At 39.1% G+C, this 19,039-nt stretch overlaps 1 protein-coding gene across 2 annotated transcripts in view; it reads left to right on the forward strand.

Moving 5' to 3' along the window:
• Positions 1–19,039, forward strand: part of LOC135706940 (homeobox protein Nkx-2.1) — a 122,009-nt gene that overhangs the window by 31,374 nt on the left and 71,596 nt on the right. For both annotated transcript variants that reach the window (XM_065228628.1, XM_065228629.1), the window contains one exon: positions 6,458–6,612. In XM_065228628.1, coding sequence (XP_065084700.1) covers positions 6,458–6,612 — 155 coding nt within the window. The remainder of the gene's footprint in view (positions 1–6,457; positions 6,613–19,039) is intronic.

Below are 19,039 nucleotides of genomic sequence, written 5' to 3' on the forward strand. Positions count from 1 at the left end.
AGGTCGGGTGAATTACCCTGGGCCATATAAGCCTCACTTAGATATCTGCCGGGATGAAATGGGCAGTCTATGTTAAGAGATACATGTTTACAACATCCATTATTATTTTTACACGAGACGTAATTCAGCTTTGACGTGTCCCATGGAACGTAAACAAACATGGCATGTAAAATTAAGTGTCCTGAAACTGAAACAAATGCAACACGACGAAAAGTGCGGTTGATTGAATTGATTTTCTCGTCCTTTTGAACTGATTCTTATGTCAAAAGGGCCGCTTGCATGTGTAGATTTCAGGGCACTGAAATTAACATGTTTTTTTTTTCGTAGCGAGTATTTATCAATTTTATCTAGATTAACGCGTCATTGGGACGGTACTAATGGATATTTTTGATCACTATTGAAAATTTATGTATGGGCCCAAATTAGAGGCATTTAGGCCGACATTACATCCATTTCCTTTATTACTTTCCAAAAAGGACAAAATTATCATTTTTGAGTCGGTTCACTTAGTCCTAAACAGAGTAACGATATTTGGGGTAAGACAGACAGTGGGGGGTAATATGGATAGCTGATTGTTTGATGGCTTAACTATTGAATAATAGGCTTTACGACACATCCACTCATAGTTTACAATATTTAATGCATTCCAGAATATCCTACATGTCACGGGAGCAGTAAAATGTAAAAATATAGTCAAAAAACAAAAAGTAACAATCGAGCAGCGAAGTGATGTAAATTTCAGTGTGCAATTCTTAAGGTTGTAATGCACCAAAATAGTAAAATGCTAACAACATTGTTTGATATCCTGTTCCTGGTTCACACAGAAAAATATCTGAATTTTAATTGTGATGTGAACATTAATTCACGTGAACTTGTATTTCATTTCACGCAAACGAGCAACTTTTTATTTACCTTGATTTATTTTCCATGCTGAGTACAAATGCTACCAATGCCAGGGAAAGGCTGCTCCCACACCTGGACCCAACCTATCGACCCATCAACTCATGAACCGGGGACGAACGGATTTACTTCCTTTCCGAAGAACGAGCAACTTGTAAGCAATGTTATTTACAAAGATGGGCTTTTGACGGTCCATTCATATGCATCATATTGAACAGAAATTTATACAATTTTTTTGAACTACTGTATTGTAGAAACATTAAATTTACACGACTGTCACCCCCAGCACCTGTTTGTTTCATTTTTGATTAAAAAGAAAGTGTTAATTGTTAAGATCTAATAATTGGTATTGGTATACAGCCAACTCTCCATTTCTCGATCCTCTATATCCCGATATTCTTCTCTTTCTCGATAATTTAAGCCAGCGCTTGCCAGGACTCTGAATCTCAGCAAGGATTTCATTCTAGCCCAATTTTATTCACCATTATGAATTTTAGTGCAGAATAGATGAGAAATAAACAAAATACACCTTGAAACATGTTAATCGATCAAAGATACATTTATTTAAAAAATCAAGTTTAAGAAGGTTAGCCAGGCCTGATTTAAGCACTTCCTTCAGATTTCCGCACATCCAGTTCTCTATATCTTCATATTCTTTCTATCTCGATCGTTCTCTACGTCGATGATCAAATAATATATTCTGGAACATATAACTCTCCATGAGTCGATGGAAAAATCTACTACCATAGTTTTTTCTACGTTTGAAGTAAGCGATCGAGTTTTGCTTCGGATACTGTATAAACAAATACATACACTTTTTGAATCCGATTTGTTCCTGAATGTAGGCTAATAAATTTCTGTTCTGAATGTCGATCTCTCACTGTTTCGATGGTCCCTTCAATATCTAGAAATGGAAAGTTGACTGTATGTATTTTCCTTTAGTATGAGCATATTGTTAGTAAAATTCTTTATTAATTGACGATAACACAATTACAATCCTAAAGATATCCGTTTCACCCCGATTTCCCTTGTATTTCCACATATTTGAGTGCTTATGTTTATGGTTATCTTTATTTTTGAGATTTTCAACCGTAGGCTGGTTCATCTCTCAAAACCTATTTGAGGATAATTTTAGTATGGAAAGTAAATTTTTTCTCTTTTTTGTGAATGCTAGGTATTATCAATACATTCAAAATTTAGAGTTTCATTTACTCTAACATATCGTTTTCTCATTTTTAGTATAATTCGTGTCCCAAAACGGGTGAAACCTTACAGGGAACGAAAAAAAAAAAAACTAATAGGCCGAATTTTCATATTTTTGTGTACTGTGCATTTGTGTTTGGCATAGACTAACCAGTACTGGGAAAACGAAGACAAATGCCCAATTTAGTAACAAAATATATATTCCGAATTTCAAAATGTTATGCAGTTCTAAGAAATCCAGCATGAATTGTGAAAAGTGAGGAAAAATATAAATTGTTATATAAATTTTGAACTGAGTCCAGAATTTTGTTTATCGAGATTTGAAACCATTTTTTAAATAATTTCTAATCTGGAACTACGAAAAATACTCCAGATGAAGTACGAGGAGATTCGGAAGAGAATTTGTAGTTAATTCAGAGGTTAATTTCAAAGAGAGTTCTGAATTGAACTCCAATGTGAATTTGGGGAGGATTTCAAGGGAATTGTGAGGCAGTTCCGAGTAAAATGTCAAGATAATAGTTACGATAATTTTACAAGGATTATAGATTGATTCCAGGTGAATTTAAGCAGAAATTTAAGAGTATTCTGAAAACAATTCAAACGACATTCTAAGGATAATTGTAAAGTAATACTGAGGAGAATTCCAAGTAAATCGATTCATGAGAGTAGCTACAACTGTTTTGTTTGTATTCCTGAAAGGGTTGCAAGAAAATTTCGAGAAGTTTTTCAAAGAATCTAATTCTGAGGGTAGTTTCAAAGGATTTCTAATGGTGATTCCAAAGGAATGCATGAGGATTATTTCTAAAGAATTACTAGCATTTTTTCAAGAGATTCTGAGAAGGATTCCAAGGTATTTCAGAGGACAGATCGAAAGCAATTCTCAGGGGAAATCCAAACACAAACTGAGGGAAATTTCATAGAATTTCTGGTATCATTACTATATAATTATAACTAATTATAAATATTGTATAATTATAAATTTGAATCAAACTGAAATGAGTTCCTACGGAATTCTTTGAAGAAAACCAAGGTATTTATTTTCAGAGATATACCAATGGATTGGTGAGGATTTTCTACAGAAAAATAAAAATATAATTGTCGAGAAACTTGAGCGAATTCTAGTGATAATTATTTGGAATTCTTAGAAAACTGTAAAACGAATTTCAGAAGTTTTCAGCAGAGTATTATCAGATTGTTATCAAGAAAATATCAGAGAATATCAGAGAGATTCCCAAGATTATTTTAGGGGAATTTTTGAAAGAAATTTATGGGAATTCTAAGAGGACTCTAAAAAAAACTATTGAGAAAATGTCAATGGTAGCGGTGTTAGTGGTGTAGTGGTAAGCGTGATTACCTCTCACCCCAGCAGGCCTGGGTTCAATCCCAGTTGGCGCCGCCGGGATGTTCTGAGGCATAACATCTCTGATCACGCCTTGCATGGAAAGGGAAGTAAAGTCGTTGGTCCCCGGTTCATGAGTTGATGGGTCAATAGGTAGGGTCCAGGTGTGGGAGCTGCTTTCCTGGCGTCGGTAGCATTGGTGCTCAGAACGGAAAACAAGATCGACGGAAAACAAATCAAGGGAAAAAAATGCCACTGAATTCTTTCGAATAGGTTTAAGCAAATTTTCAAGATTATTCAAACATAGAAACAAATTCTAGATATCGATACATAAACCAAACTCAAGATCCAACATTTGAAAATGTTTTCAAGATAGTGGCTTTGGAAGAAATGCCTCCCTCTAGTAAACTTTCACGTCTGTACCCCTTAAAGAAGATGTCTAACTACGCCAATGGCATCGTGTTCCGAAAAATCGAGAAGCGTCATCCTCAAACGGCATTGGTGAGTTTCACCTTACCACGAGGAGAAGGAGGCATTAGATTGATCGAAATCAAACCACAGTGCGTTTTCATGATACAACTAAAGCAATACTTCGAGGAGAACACCACACGGCAGTTTGTGCTGTTGAAAACCATATTATCAAAAAAAAAAAATTTGAGTGATTAACTACACCCCCCCCCCCCCTCCCCCACCAATCGTAATAGCAACGACCGGTGCAAAACCTGGTTGCTTACTAAAATAGCAACGCCAAAAGTTGTTAAACTAGCAGCCTGAATAGCAACGCACCGGTTCTGGGGGTCTCCAAGCCATTTTTTGCCTTTTTCTCCATTTGTTTTTATTTTTTGTTATTTTGGCGATTTTGTAGGGTGGTTCAAAGTATAGATTTAGAATATTTGATCGATTAAAACTGCTTTCACGGCAGCACTATATCTTCCAGTATCCTGTATTTTTTTTCTTCGCGCCAAACACACCAATGTTGCCTGCTTGCGGTTTGACCAATACAATTGGCACATTTTTTGGCGTTTAATGAAGTTTACAGAACAAAGCCTGTACATGTTTAGAATCAATAACCTAATTTTTGACTTTTACACAGATTTGCCAAACAGAGAGAATTTAGTTGAAGTATTTTTGCATCTTGAATTTCAGTTGTTATTCTGAGTCAATCTTAAAAATCCCTGTATTGTTCATATTTTCTGAAAATTGTTCTATCTTTGAATTACTTTATTTAAGTGGGGTTCATCACATGAACATTGTTTTGAATTTCCTAAAACAGGTGTAAGAGTTGCTATGATTTTCAAAAAAAAAAATATCCAAGCTTTATTATTTATATTAAAGACAAAAATGTAAATTTGTGAGGTAAATCGTATCAATAGTTACTGAACCGACATTTCCTACCGACCACCTGCTAGTCCAGCCATAGCATAATGATGTATGTACGCTCACAGCACGGCAGCTTCGCTTAAACTGCGCAAATATTTTACCGCACTTTTACGTGTGTGTATTTAAATACCTGGAATGGCATATTGCAATTGCAATGCATGGTGCTGATGCAAACCCGTGCATTGCTCGGGTTGGAAATCATATGCAATCAATGGTCACGGTAGCGAAATGATGGCGTTTACTAACCGACTCCACAACTTTGTCCCCTTCGTTCCGTTCGTTGGTGGCGGTTGTTGTGGAAATAACTTGCGCAAAGGTTGCAATCTCGTTTGTTGAACTGTCGCCAACAATTGCCGCCACCGTGCTGGGCAGCAATCCATGGTCGATGTACAGTTTTACAAATTTGCTTTTTAAAAAGGTGTTTTCGGAGCAAACTTAACGGTTTCCATGCGGAAAGTCGGCCAAGTTTGCGCTTAATGCATTCCATTACGAAACAGATTGAGTCGTGAATCGTTAGGTTTATGATAGGTGTTTTTTTTTAGAAATTCACCCGATCTTTATAATAATAGCTTGTTCGTAACAATTAGAGTATTATGCTAGTTATAACCATCAATACAACAAATACCGTGACCACAGACCAAGAATTGCTGCTGACAGCTCACAAAGCAATCTATTTAGCATGTAAACACAAAGTATTCCTCTTTTCATTGAGATGATTCTCCGGAATCATGATAAATCATATTTCGTTCCAGCCTCAAAAAGTATTGAACTTATTTCTTTTCACGCTCCACACTGATGGTTCCTGTCAGCCGTCATTTTATTTCTGCCAACCGATCGTACCTTACCTTCATCCTCCTCTTGATCCATTCCATCACACGAAGCGACGCGGCATAAATTAACGGCAATTGCACATGGTCTAGGTACCATGGTAGGTACATACACAATTTATGGCAAACTTGGATTCCTGTTCGCCTCCGCTTTGTGTACCTACTCGATGGCAGCTGGGCCCCGGGATGAATGTAGAGGTACAGAGATGAATAGAGCTCAAACCGAGGAAGAGAAACATATAGGCCGAACGAGCGTGAACGATAAAAAAAAAATCAAAGTTTACCAAACACTCGAAAAAATAATAATGCAAATTTTCCGAATCCTCACCGCTGTGAACCCGTGTTTAGGGATTGGGCCGATTTGTAGGCATACCGTTTAGTACGTATATGCTTCCCGCTAGCTAGGCGGTTACCGTAGATTGCTGCGACAACAGTTATATAACATTGATTTACGTATGCAATTTTCCAACAACGACGACGTCAGCTGCTACTGCTAAACAAAGCAAACATGGCGGATTTACCTATGCAAATTCTTGCCCTTCGACACTGCCTGCTATGCTGTGGGGGGAGCGATCCGCAGTCTGATACGGTACAGCTACATATAGTAAAGGTTGACAACTTAAAGCATACTTGATCCCGGAAAAACCGTGAGAAGTGTGTTACTGGAATGATCTCACAAGATCCCACTTTGCAGTAATTAGAAAATCTCACCCATTCATCCGTGATCATCCCGCTAACTAAGTCTACAAGGTTGATTACTAACGCTAATCCGTCTCCATTCTCTCTTTCTTTCTTTTTTCTCGCACAGTATCCCGACTGATGGGTGGCTCCGCGGGTGGTAGCATGGGGCATGCAATGTCCAACATGGGCAGCCTGGCGACGTGTAGTATGACGGATACGAAGCCAATGCAATTCCCGCTGGCCCAGCGACGGAAACGGCGGGTGCTCTTCACTCAGGCACAGGTTAGTAGAACAGGACCGTAAAACGAAGATCCGCTACTGCTACCGACGAACCGTTTGTGGACTAATTTAGGGCGGTTTCTTTGCGCGATTGTACCCTGATTTACGCCGGTATTATGTTTTCGGTTAACCAGAGAGGAAAGACGATTTGGTAGGGCGGCGCAACGGAACGGAAGAAAACGCCAATTTGGCTGATCTGAAGTGGTTTCAACAGCAGCCTCTCGTGTTTGTCCTCGTCAGCATGCGGGTTCATTGATTTTGATTTTTGTTTTTTAATATGCTTGGAAGTGTTTTGAACGCGTTGCATAGACGGCTTTTTAGTAATGTGAGGATGTGGCTTTAATTCGATATTAAATTCAAGAACGAAACATTTGAATTATACATATGAGGTTTGCAAGAAAGGAGTTACTCTATATTTTTATTTATTTTTTTATTATTATTATTATAGTCACTTTAACGCTCTTGGGTCATTCGTGACTTGTCCGGGGGTGAAATTTGAACTCGTGACTTTGGTGTGACACGTATGGATGCTAACCACTACGCCGGGGTCGCCCCCTGACTCTATATTATTGATTAATCCATTTTTCAAATGATTTAAAAATAACTCCTCCGTTTACAAAAAATCATATGGTGAATCAATCCTAGGTGATTATTTTATTTATTTATTAATTTTGTACGGTAATCATTCACTCATTGGGTGCTTTTTAGTTGAGAGTTCGCAAATTGGGTGACATCCCAACTTTAAAGTAATTACTGCGTTAGAAAATTGTATCACACTAGACATGACATTTTATTGTTGTTACTTGGGAATCTTGAGTGAGCTGATTTAGCTTAGCTTAGACTGACTGCACATATCTATGGTTGCTACTCCGTGATTTATCAGAACCAGCGAAATTACACAATGAGTCAACTGAAAGAGGTTGGGAGTGACCTTCCATTCTCATTGTACAAGTTTCAGTAATTCCAATTTATAAAGATCAATAACGGTGCCGGCCACGTCCTTGCAATCAGATGGTAGTTTTGGAAACCGTGTTTACCTCTGTGTCCCCACACAGGTCACAAGGGGAATATTTTGTTAGTAGGTTGGGTTCATTGGATCAGGATTGACCTTGATAAGTGATGCGATTGTAATTTTGATATAATGTATTGATTTCGGAAATTGTCGCGAATAAGACTGGAATGACTGTAAGGCAAATGATTTGACCCTATCAACTCAGTAATGAAAAGGGGCATTCTGCTAAGCAAAAATGGTTGGCCAAGACAATCGAACCCCTTGCATAACATAACATTACATAACTAATGTCCGGCGGCATGAAGCTATTCAAATGAAATGATGTCCCGCGTAAAGCTTGTCATATTTTACAGAGAAAAACATTTTTTCGCCATTTCAACCGAGTTCTATCTCACTAACGATTGTCTACGTACGGGCAGTGATGCAAAATATCATGACCCTCACGTGACACTCGTCTTCGCATCAACTGACTATCGCTGACAGATCGTTTTGTCACGCAGTGAGAGTTAGAGCCATGGCAAACAACAATCACCAGTAATGGTCGCTGCTTATAAGCAAAACGTTACACTCGCTGCTGATGATGAAAGCACTACGAAAACAGTGAAGACTACTGCAGTACGATCATGAGAAAAAGCGAAATGACAGAAGAAAATGAAAACAATGCCTTCGCATTCCAAGTTCGTCTCGGCAGGCGCGACTGTGTGAGTTACAAACAAAGCAGGCAACATTAAACGGAAGTTGTTGGGCTCACTCACCAACACACTCACATAAGCAAGCAAAGCAGCAACTGCTTCAAAACGAGCACAGATGAGTGTCGTGATTGTCGGGAATGACCAGATTGGTGATGGATCACAACAGAAGACGACATTCACCAGTTGCTTTTTACTTCTTTCGTCAACTTGATGGATGGTCATGGAGAGAGCTTCGACGAGCACATTGATATGAATGTACAAAGCGTTACTACCATCAGCTGTTTGACGATCGTGATTGTGATAGGTCGCAACTCTGCGTACAGGTGACGACGGTCATAAAATGAGTATGAGCATGCGCATTAACAACCATACAATTCAGTAGCTGCTACTCAGTGATTGACAAAATCTATCCAAATTCGCACGAAGAACCATGTAAACAGGGCTCGGTATTAGCAATTCATTTTCAGTGTCAAAAGTCCAGTAAATCATTACTTTTCAGGTCAATAACGGCGCAGGCTACGTCCTTACGATCGTCGAGTAGGGAAAGGATTGTTAGTTTGACACACGTTGCTAATAGAGGAAACTCATGGGGCATCGTGGATAATCAATCTTCAATCTCAAAGGAATTCTTCGGAGATTTTCAAGGGTATTCTGAGATGGATTTTTGTTTTGAGAATTCTGAGAAAATACCATGGAAATTCTGAGGAGAATACGAATTGAATTTCCAATATAATTCAGGGGAGAAGTCCAAGATTATTCTAAGCAGAAATTCATGATATTTCTTAGGTTAATTACATGGACATTCTAAGGAGAATTCAAGTAAATTCAAAATAGATTTATGGGAAGAATCTTCATGGAAATCCCGGAAGAATAATTAAAAAATCAAATATAATCTACTTTCACTAGTTATGTTTTATTAATTCAAACGTGAATTATTTACATACCATTTACATAGTTGAAGATGATTAACTTCCGTTGCAGTACGGTAGTGTGAAAATTGTGTATAGAAAGTTGAAAGCGAGCAAAGGACATTTTTTTGGAAAGGTACGAATCAGGTAGGTGCTTACGTCAGATGGCGATTTGAGTGTGAAACAATTGATAGAAATGTTTCCGCACATCGAAGGTACATGAGGAAATCGGCGATCATCCCTTTTTCCAGTGTGGTGGGGTGAAACACCTCTCACTATCCCTCATTAAGGGATGAGTTTGGTAAAAGGGATGCTCTACCCAGTTCGTACCTTCCTCAAAATTATTTTTGTTAAGCTTGTTTTAAAAGGAAGTTCAAGAGAAGTGGAATAATTCTTAAAAAAGTTCTTGAGATCATTTTGAAAAAAAATATGTGAAATATTCTAATGAAATTATCAAAGTTATATAAAAAAATTTAAAGAAAGTGGAATAATTCTTAAAAAAGTTCTTGAGATCATTTTGAAAAAAAATATGTGAAAAAAGATTTCAACGGCAGCATCAAATTCAAGATCTTCGGATAAAAAGGTTGTCGTTGTAATGATCTATTTAGCCCTATTTAAGCTGGTTTATTTTGGTTTATTGATTTACACATTAATTTTAACGTATATCACTCAATCAGTAACATTTAAAAAAAAACTTTGGGAAAATCCGGAAATTGCTATTTAAATGAATAACGCAATCAAAAGGAAATGATTCAAATCTATTCAAATGCTCTTTATAAAAGATTCCGTTGAGAGTTTCGATATAATTAGAGAAATTCATGAAATGTGATTTTAAGTTCCATGACAAAAAACAGTTTATTTCAATATTAAACCTTATTTGAGTTTCTGATTCATCATATAAATGTCACTATTGGTTACTTATTTATTATTTAAAAGTCACTATTTGGTCACTATTTCCGTAATTTTAGTCACCAAAGTCACTACTATTATATCTCATCAGCACTACCAGCCCTGCGTTCAGACTATGGCTGATATCAGGTAATATAGGCTATCTTGCAATGAGCATATACGTCAAATTTTCACCGGAAATCGTAGATATGGCTTTTGATATAAAGATAGCCTATATTACATGATACCAGCTATAGTCTGAACGTACTATTAAAGTGACTATGATAAGAAAAAGAGCAATACAAATTATTCGTCAAACACTCATCTGTGTTCAAGTGTATCAAGATCCAGGAGTAGACACCGATCCTCATAAGGCAGAATGAGCTGAGCACGGTTGCGAAGGGCATAACGAACGAATTTCCTTTATACATCTTCAATCCTCGCTATCCAAACCGCTTGGTACGGGCACCATACCACCCGAGCAGGAACGAATATATCGATACCTTAAATTGGTATGGATTAACCATACATAAGATGAAGAGCTTTGAGTGGGTTGGTTTATTTCCTTTAAATTCCGTTATAATTGCTTATCTTTTGATAGATACGCGTGGTGTTGAGTACTTGGCACTGATGAAGTCTGCAAGTAGTAGACGAAATACGCGTTTCTGTCAAAAGATAAGCAATTATAACGGAATTTAAAGGAAATAAACCAACCCACTCAAAGCTCTTCATAAAGGGATTCCGTTAAGAGGTTCGACAAATTAAAAGGATTACTTACATAAGAGTTATTTTCTCCTACTCGGGCACTGCGCCTAATTCCAGGATTGATTGCATGAGAGAGCAATACAGAGCTTTAAGGCAGGTTAGGTCACGAACCTCGTCATCTTCTTCTTCATCGCATTTCAAGCTTATGGTTTATTGGATATTAGCTTATTGCGTGCTCTCAACTTAGTGTTCTAGATGCATTTTCACAGTTATTAATTAAGAGCTTCCGATGCCATTTTTGCATTAGTACAATTGTGTGGCAAGTAAAATCATAATTCTGCCCAAGGAAGTCGAGAAATTTTCCAACCCGAAAAATTCCTAGACCGAACCGGGAATCGAACCAAGCCACCTCCAGCATGGTCTGTAGCTGCGCCTTTACCGACTGAGCTAAGGGAGGAACCTCGTGGGAGATCTTAAAGATAAAACCGAGTTGCCTGTTAGCTTTGGACATGATGTCCGAGCTGTGTTGCTCAAATGTTGATGCGAAGTCAAGCATAATTACAAAGCCGGTGGTGTAGTGGTAAGCGTGATTACCTCTCATCCCAGCAGGCCTGCGTTCAATTCCAGTCGGCGGCGCTGGGATGTTCTGAGGCATAACATCTCTGATCACGCCTTCCTCAGGAAGGGAAGTAAAGTCGTTGGTCCCCGATTTATCAGTTGATGGGTCCATAGGTAGGGTACAGGTGTGGGAGTAGCCTCCCTGGCGTCGGTAGCATTGGTGCTCAGCACGGAAAACAAATCCAGGAAAAAAGCATAATTACAAGGACATAAACTGTGTCCATGTGCTGCAGAGGTTGATTATCGATCGTATAACCAAATGCAATTGAATTCTACGATGAAGTGTGATACCTAATATAACATTTGGGAACACTCAAGATTAAAAAATCATAGAGCACCACTCTTCAAAACTGTCGATCAGTTGCTGCAGCCACAAGCAAACAGCGAAGCAACGCACAGTCACGTAAATCATGACATATTTCGATTTTTCTTTGAGGAAAACATGTTTGTGAAATAGTACGATTGATCTAACCCGATTTAAAAAAAAGTATAAGCATAGTTTATTATTGGAATTAAACAAAACTATGTTAAAGAAATCAAAGCCCTCATGCATATGTTTTTATAGTATTCAATTGGATGAAAATAAGCCACAGTTGATCTGACGCTGCCTATGAGTTTCAGCACCGATTCCTTGTCGATAATTGTGGCCACTTTTGTCCGGTCTTTTTCAAATTCTTCGACTGAATTCGCTGCGTTAAAGTATTTCCATAGATATCCCTTGGAGGGACCCAAAAAGTTTCGATTGACCGGGCCTCTGGACTTCGGAGGATTCATCTCTTTTGGCACGTATAGCACATTGTTTGATTTGTATCAAGCTACCGTGTCTTTCGAGTAGTGCATTGACACCAAATCAGAACAAAATAGAATGGGTCATCATTTTGACGGATTGTGGGCCGCAGACGCCGATTCAAACACTCCTGATCGTAAATGTCAGTGTTCATCGTCTCCTTCGTCACAAATGGCTTTGACAACTTGCCACACTCACATATCGCTTGCCAAACCATGGCCTTCTTACCAAATTTTTCGGTAAAAATTTACTTATCGTCATCGTCAACTTCCTGACCATCACGGACTGTGCAGTATTGGTCTCCCGGAAGCGTATTGTAGTCAAATTGGACGTTCATGCCAATTTTCCACACAGCAGGTTGTCATATAGCTTCCGGGCCATCGGTTTGACGGATGCGGCTTGTTTCTGACTCCGTTTCGGCTTCTTCTGTTTCTTAAACGTTTTTACCCGTTTCTTGCCGTGGCACGGTGGACGTTACTCTTCGATGTTCTGAGTTTTTTGGTCAAATATCGAACAGATTCACTTATTGGCGAAAGCTTGATGATCTTCTGGTCCACTTTTCGATCCCGGTTTATGGTCAAATTTCGATGTGTCCTCGAAGATAACTTTTTCACCGACCTTCCGATGGCGGTCTGGACTGCTCCGATACTTACTTCCTCCATTTTCGCCAATTTCCTTACTGATAGGGAAAACGCCTCGCATTTTGTTGATTTAAAAAAAAATGCACTTTTCACACTAGCTTGCTGAGCAATAAGTAAACAACAACTCACATCGATGGACAGCTGATAAACTTCATCGGGGTAGAAATGGTAACGAGTTGAAAGTATGCTTATACTTTCTGGGGCACCCTATATTGGTAAGATAGGATTCAAACCAACAACGAATGAAGCTCTGAGGCACGCCAAGCTTTGCCAAAAGTATTGCGTAGTCAACCCAGTCAAAATCAGCCCCAAGATCCGTGTACATCACGTCTAACTGTCATCCAGCTTCAATATTCCGTAGGCATGAGCAGATGAAAATAAGAAATTTGGTTGAAACCGATCTCTTGGGGTGAAAGCCGTGTCTTCAGAACAGGCGCAAAGAAGCCTCATTTGTTGAACAACTTTGATAAATAAGTGATAAGTTCAGAAGAGCATTTCTTCAGTACGCAAGATGGGACCCCGTCAGAATCAACAGCAATGGAGAATTTCAGCTTCCTGATGGCAGATTCGACGATTTCAATAGTAACCGTGATAATATTGAATTAAAGCACATCGCTGGTAAAGGGTGATACGGTCAAAATTTGGTCAAGGGAAAACGCGTGTAAATCGGTGAAATCGTTTATTTAAAAAATCAAATTAAATTTCTTTTTCAAGTTCAATTAGTATAAAATTCAGGAAAAATATTCAGTTAGGCTTCCGCTTTTCCAAATCCGAATTGCCAGGCCTTACGCTTGACCCCTGCCATCAGATTTTGTACAGCCACCTTGTCCACCTTCTTCGCCGCAGAAAGCCAGTTTGCCTTGAACTGCTGCTCGCCCTTAGCAGTTTTTTTGGTCTTCTTTAGGTTCCGCTTGACAATAGCCCAGTATTTCTCAATTGGGCGGAGCTCTGGCGTGTTGGGAGGGTTCATGTCCTTGGGAACCACCTGCACGTTGTTGGCGGCGTACCACTCCATGGCCTTTTTACCGTAATGGCAAGATGCCAAATCCGGCCAAAACAGTACGGAACAACCGTGTTTCTTCAGGAAAGGCAGCAGACGTTTATTCAAACACTCTTTCACGTAAATTTCTTGGTTGACAGTCCCGGAAGCTATGAAAATGCTGCTTTTCAAGCCACAGGTACAGATGGCTTGCCAAACCAGATATTTCTTTGCGAACTTTGACAGTTTCATGTGCTTGAAAACATCTCCTACCTTTCCCCTTCCTTTTGCCGTATAAAACTCCTGTCCCGGAAGCTGCTTGTAGTCGGCTTTGACGTAGGTTTCGTCGTCCATTACCACGCAGTCAAACTTCGTCAGCATCGTCGTGTACAGCCTCCGGGATCGCGCTTTGGCCGTCGTATTTTGTTTATCATCGCGATTTGGAGTCACTACCTTCTTGTAAGTCGATAGTCCGGCTCGTTTTTTGGCTCGATGCACGGTTGTAGACGATACACCCAGCTTATTTGCGGCATCTCGGAGAGAGAGGTTAGGGTTTCGCTTGAAACTACCGGCAACTCTCTTTGTCGTCTCAGCGGCTTCCGGTTTTCGATTTCCCCCCGATCCAGACTTCCTGGCTGTCGACAAACGTTCCCCAAACACTTTAATTACATTTGTAACGGTTGATTTGGCAACTTTTAGCGATTTTGCCAACTTTGCGTGCGAGTAGCTCGGATTTTCGCGATGCGCGAGCAAAATTTTGATACGCTGCTCTTCTTGCTTGGACGGCATTTTGACAACTGAAGAGTGAATTCCAAAATCAAAATAGGAGCAACATTCTACACACACACACCTTCAAAATGAGGGGTGTTCAGGTTTTTTAAATGCAAAATTGAAAGAAATACGTCAAGTTGATATTGACCAAATTTTGACCGTATCACCCTTTAGTATCTCTGACAGCTCCATTCCCTTATGAACGGGTTGTGAGCTTGACAGTATTTTCTAATAGTTTTAGATCATAACTGCTTTAAGTGCCGTAATTGAGCATTGGTTTTGAAATAGCTCCACTTAACGGGACAAAATCGGCTAATGCGTGGTTCGAAATCATAATAAAATAGACCCTAGTAACGTCTATTGAGGGAGGCAAATAAAGAAACAGCCAATCTCTCAGGGAGAGTGAGTAAACCAGCGTATCGATGATGAATGCTTCCGGGTTCGAAAATCTAGTCAATCGTCGTGGTTTGTGCGATGTAAGGGTCTCGGTGGCCTAGTAGGGACTACTTTTGCAACCTGAGCAAAACATCGGGGATTCAATTCCAGGCTCCTTTGCATTATAGGGTCGTTAGTATCTTATCGCTTTCTGTCTTAACATGGCATAAGATAAACCGTAGTTTGATCAGTGTTATTCGCGCTACTATTCTCACTCTCCATAAACGATGCAGCTTTTGTTCTACTTGTTTTCTGCGCATATGATGTTACGATTTTCATGTGCTTCCTGTTAGCTCATTCATATAGGTCTGCAAGGTCGCTAAAGTGTTTGTCTCCCTCACACACATCACAATCAAAAGGTCACTTACATCGAGCAGGAACGCAATATCATGAAACATCCTTCCACAGGCGTTCCGAGAATACAAAAGCCGATGCACACACATAACTGTAACCACAGATGTTCTCAAAAGCTATAAAGTAGACCCTTTTCGACGAAACTCAAAAAAGGGGAGGCATGAAGGTTCCGTTCTGAACCCGGTGAGAAGCGGAGATACGAAAAGTAGTGGACAAGCTACAATCAATCGGCTGAACTCTCTAATTAATCTACTAAATAGAGGCAATTTTCAGTATTAGATTTATTCCTGATGTCACATTCTATGGGGTACTTTCATGCATGCTGGTAAGCGGTTGTTGATGCTAACGGGGGTGGTTTCTGATTGATGATGGTGATGACGGTGGTGGTGGCTGGTCTGAAATGGTGTTTGATGATGGCTACGAACTGTCGCCAGGCGGTCGTGGCAAAACACCCGACTACTGAACAGTGAACGAACGGTATTGGTCGGTTTAACCACACGGTGCGGACTACGCAATGGCTGTTGTGGTGAGCTGTCACATCGGGTAGAGCTACAGAATGGCTGCTTGTGCGAACTACACGAAGTGAATAGCCGTGCACGATGGCGACTCGAGCGGCCACGATCAAACTACACTATCCGCTGCTTACCGGGGGCATTACTATCAAAGAGTAGTCCAAAACGAAAAATGAAAAGGCCCACTCGTTGGACCTAACCACCATTGATTAGTCCCCAATGTGACGTCATCTACTTTTCCTCTACCGTTACAACAAAACATCTATAGGAATTACCTATAAAATGCTCAGTAAATATTTAAAGTACGCTCCCTAAAATAGAGAAAACTGTACATTAAGCATTTGAAAATGCTCCTTAGTTTGCACCATTTTGAAGTGTAATTGTACCATATATCATCGGAAAAGCTACTGTAGAAAGGTTAATAAGTACCATGAAATCAGCTGAAATGTTCAGTAAATCATTGTGTGCATTTGTTATCGATTAGCTATCAGTTCCTGCACGGGTAGACAATAACACCTAAAAGAGTTATTGAATTGGTATTAGAAGACCTTCAAAACAACAAACCATGATATTCTGGCAGATAAAAAAGCGTCTGTTATTAAAATAACTAAATTATTTATTAGTGTCGTTATTCGTAGAACATTTTTGAGCTATTATTTTTGGTATTTTACCTCTTATGTCATCCTCACTAATACCATATTAAGGTTGCCAGTTATGCTATTTCCATACCTGAATTTGGTATTAATAAGTTATTTTTTTCCTGCTCGGGTAGGCAAACTTATTTACCTAAAACATTAATTGGACATTAGTGGATCAGAACAATGATTTCAACTTGTCATGTCTGCTAGTGAAAACTTAATCTAAACCCAATTTTTAATTTTCTATTACAATTATGAACAAGAGAAACAGACACCTGTCTCAGGAGGGTTGTTAAAGATCACTTTTGTAAAATTCTCGCCTATTTCAGTTTCATTTGGGTTGTTGAAATAGTTTGTACCATTCCATATACCCCCAAACAATCAAGATTTTGAGATTCTTTCTATCCATTTTTAATTCGATCATACATAACCTTACATCACTGGAACGGGACATCGTGATCCGATCCAATAGGGATAAACAATTTCGAAGAACGAATCTTCTTGAACAAATATTTGGGCAACTTTTTCTTTCTGTTGTTTCTCTTACTACTCCATCCCTCTGTGGCAGGCAGGGGCAGAGGACGACTACTGTTGCTGTCTTCGAGTTTAAAGTACCCCTCATTCTGTGTCAACCGAACTCGGAGGAGACTCCTGTATACGGTCTGGATCAAGCTTCTCGCTGCTGGCTGACTGCGTCTTTCGCTCTCTCTCTCTCTCGGTATATTTGTAAATACTTTTATGCATGTTTCATGTTCGTTTTCCAAACACTGGCAGTCGTCAAATATTTGAGATGAGTTTCTGTCCCCCCTGCGAGATGAGGGTTTCAGCAGCGAGTCCCCGGTCTGTTTAGTGCTCCCGTCATCGACGTCGTTGCCGTGATTGTTCGAACCGCTGAACGGGAGATTTGTTTTCCAATCAATTGATTCTTATCCTAAAAACAAAATACCCAGCGGATTGCGAATGTCAATCGGACAAATCAGCGAATATTGATCTTCTACCGGTAAATAAACTTGGAATTTGGTCACGTTGTGGAAGCGTGCTCACACTTGGCAGGTATCTCAATATGCAGGTATTTGGCCAAGCACACCTGTTTGACTGGTAGCGGTTGTCATAGTTCAATATTATCATTATTAGCTAACGGTCCGTGCCGATGGTGTGCCTATTTAAATTTAGGCGCGTGACAACTGATGAATTATGTAAAATGCTTGGCTTGGGAGCTCCTGCGGATTGTATGGTAAAGGTTGTACGTGTGTAGACATCCAACTTATACTTATGCTTATACTTAACTAACGCGCCAGGATCGAAGGTGTATTTTTGTTTTATTTTGGAAGTATAAATACTCTTCAGGTATCCATTTGATATGTGAATGTATGCATGCGGGGTATATTATTTATTAAGGCGACCACATAATGCACTTGTATCCGAGCAATAACGAGTATCTCGATACCTTAAACTGGTATGGATTAGCCGGACATAAGAGGTAAAATACAAAAAATAATACATACCACACAAATGGTCCCACAATACCATTCCAATACCAAATTAAGCAAATGTAATATCTAAACAATACTACTCAGGAAATCTTTTGATATCAAAATATCAATTTTTGTTATTTGCAAAGTATTTTGCATGCAATTTTTGGCATTATTCTTTGGTATTTTACCTCTTATGTAAGGCTGATCAACACCAAATTTTGGTGTCAGGTCAGAACTCATAAGCTATTTTGTCCTGTACGGGCAGCAGCCGTTCTTGAAATGGGTCGCTAAATTTACAATAGAAGTGTAACATTTCATCTCCAACGCCAAATTTGTTGCATCTTTTGATAAAAACAAATCTACAAATTGGTGCAGACCTTCCCAATTTTAATGAAAATAAAAACTCTTTTTATGGATTGATGTACAGTACTTGTTGGCTAACTGGGATAAAACCGTAGCCCAGTTAGCAAATTTCACTCGCTAACTGGGCTGGCTTGTCAAACGTCAAAAAAACACCGACGGGAGCTTCAATGGATTGTTTGATCAACGTTAAAAAAAAATCATGTGTACTGAATTGATACAGTGTAAAGTTTGTTATTGTTATTTTCACAGCATTCAATCTTGCTAGTTTAGTACTTTTGCTCATAACGCTTTTAAGTCTTGATTTCAGTGTGAAATGAAAATAATTTCAAATTTATTTACATTATCACTTAATATTCCATTCGACTGCCCCTCACCAATTATGACAACTAAATGTCAAACTAAATGGGACGACTATTGTTGACGTATAACTGCTCTTTAACTGGACTACAGCCCAGTTAACGAACGCCCAGTTAAAAAGCAGCCCAGTTAAAGATCGCCCAGTTAGCGAACAAGTACTCTATACCTAAACAAATACGTTTCACAAATGCACACAATACAAATACAAATACAAACAAATACATTTTTGCAGTGGTATTGAGTACTTGGCTCTGATGAAGTCTGCAAGTAGTAGACGAAATACGCGTATCTGTCA

The sequence above is a fragment of the Ochlerotatus camptorhynchus genome, unplaced genomic scaffold (genome assembly GCF_037179485.1).
Source record: "Ochlerotatus camptorhynchus isolate MF236.1 unplaced genomic scaffold, CSIRO-AGI_Acam_v1.1 ptg000298l, whole genome shotgun sequence".
NCBI classification, from domain to species: domain Eukaryota; kingdom Metazoa; phylum Arthropoda; class Insecta; order Diptera; family Culicidae; genus Ochlerotatus; species Ochlerotatus camptorhynchus.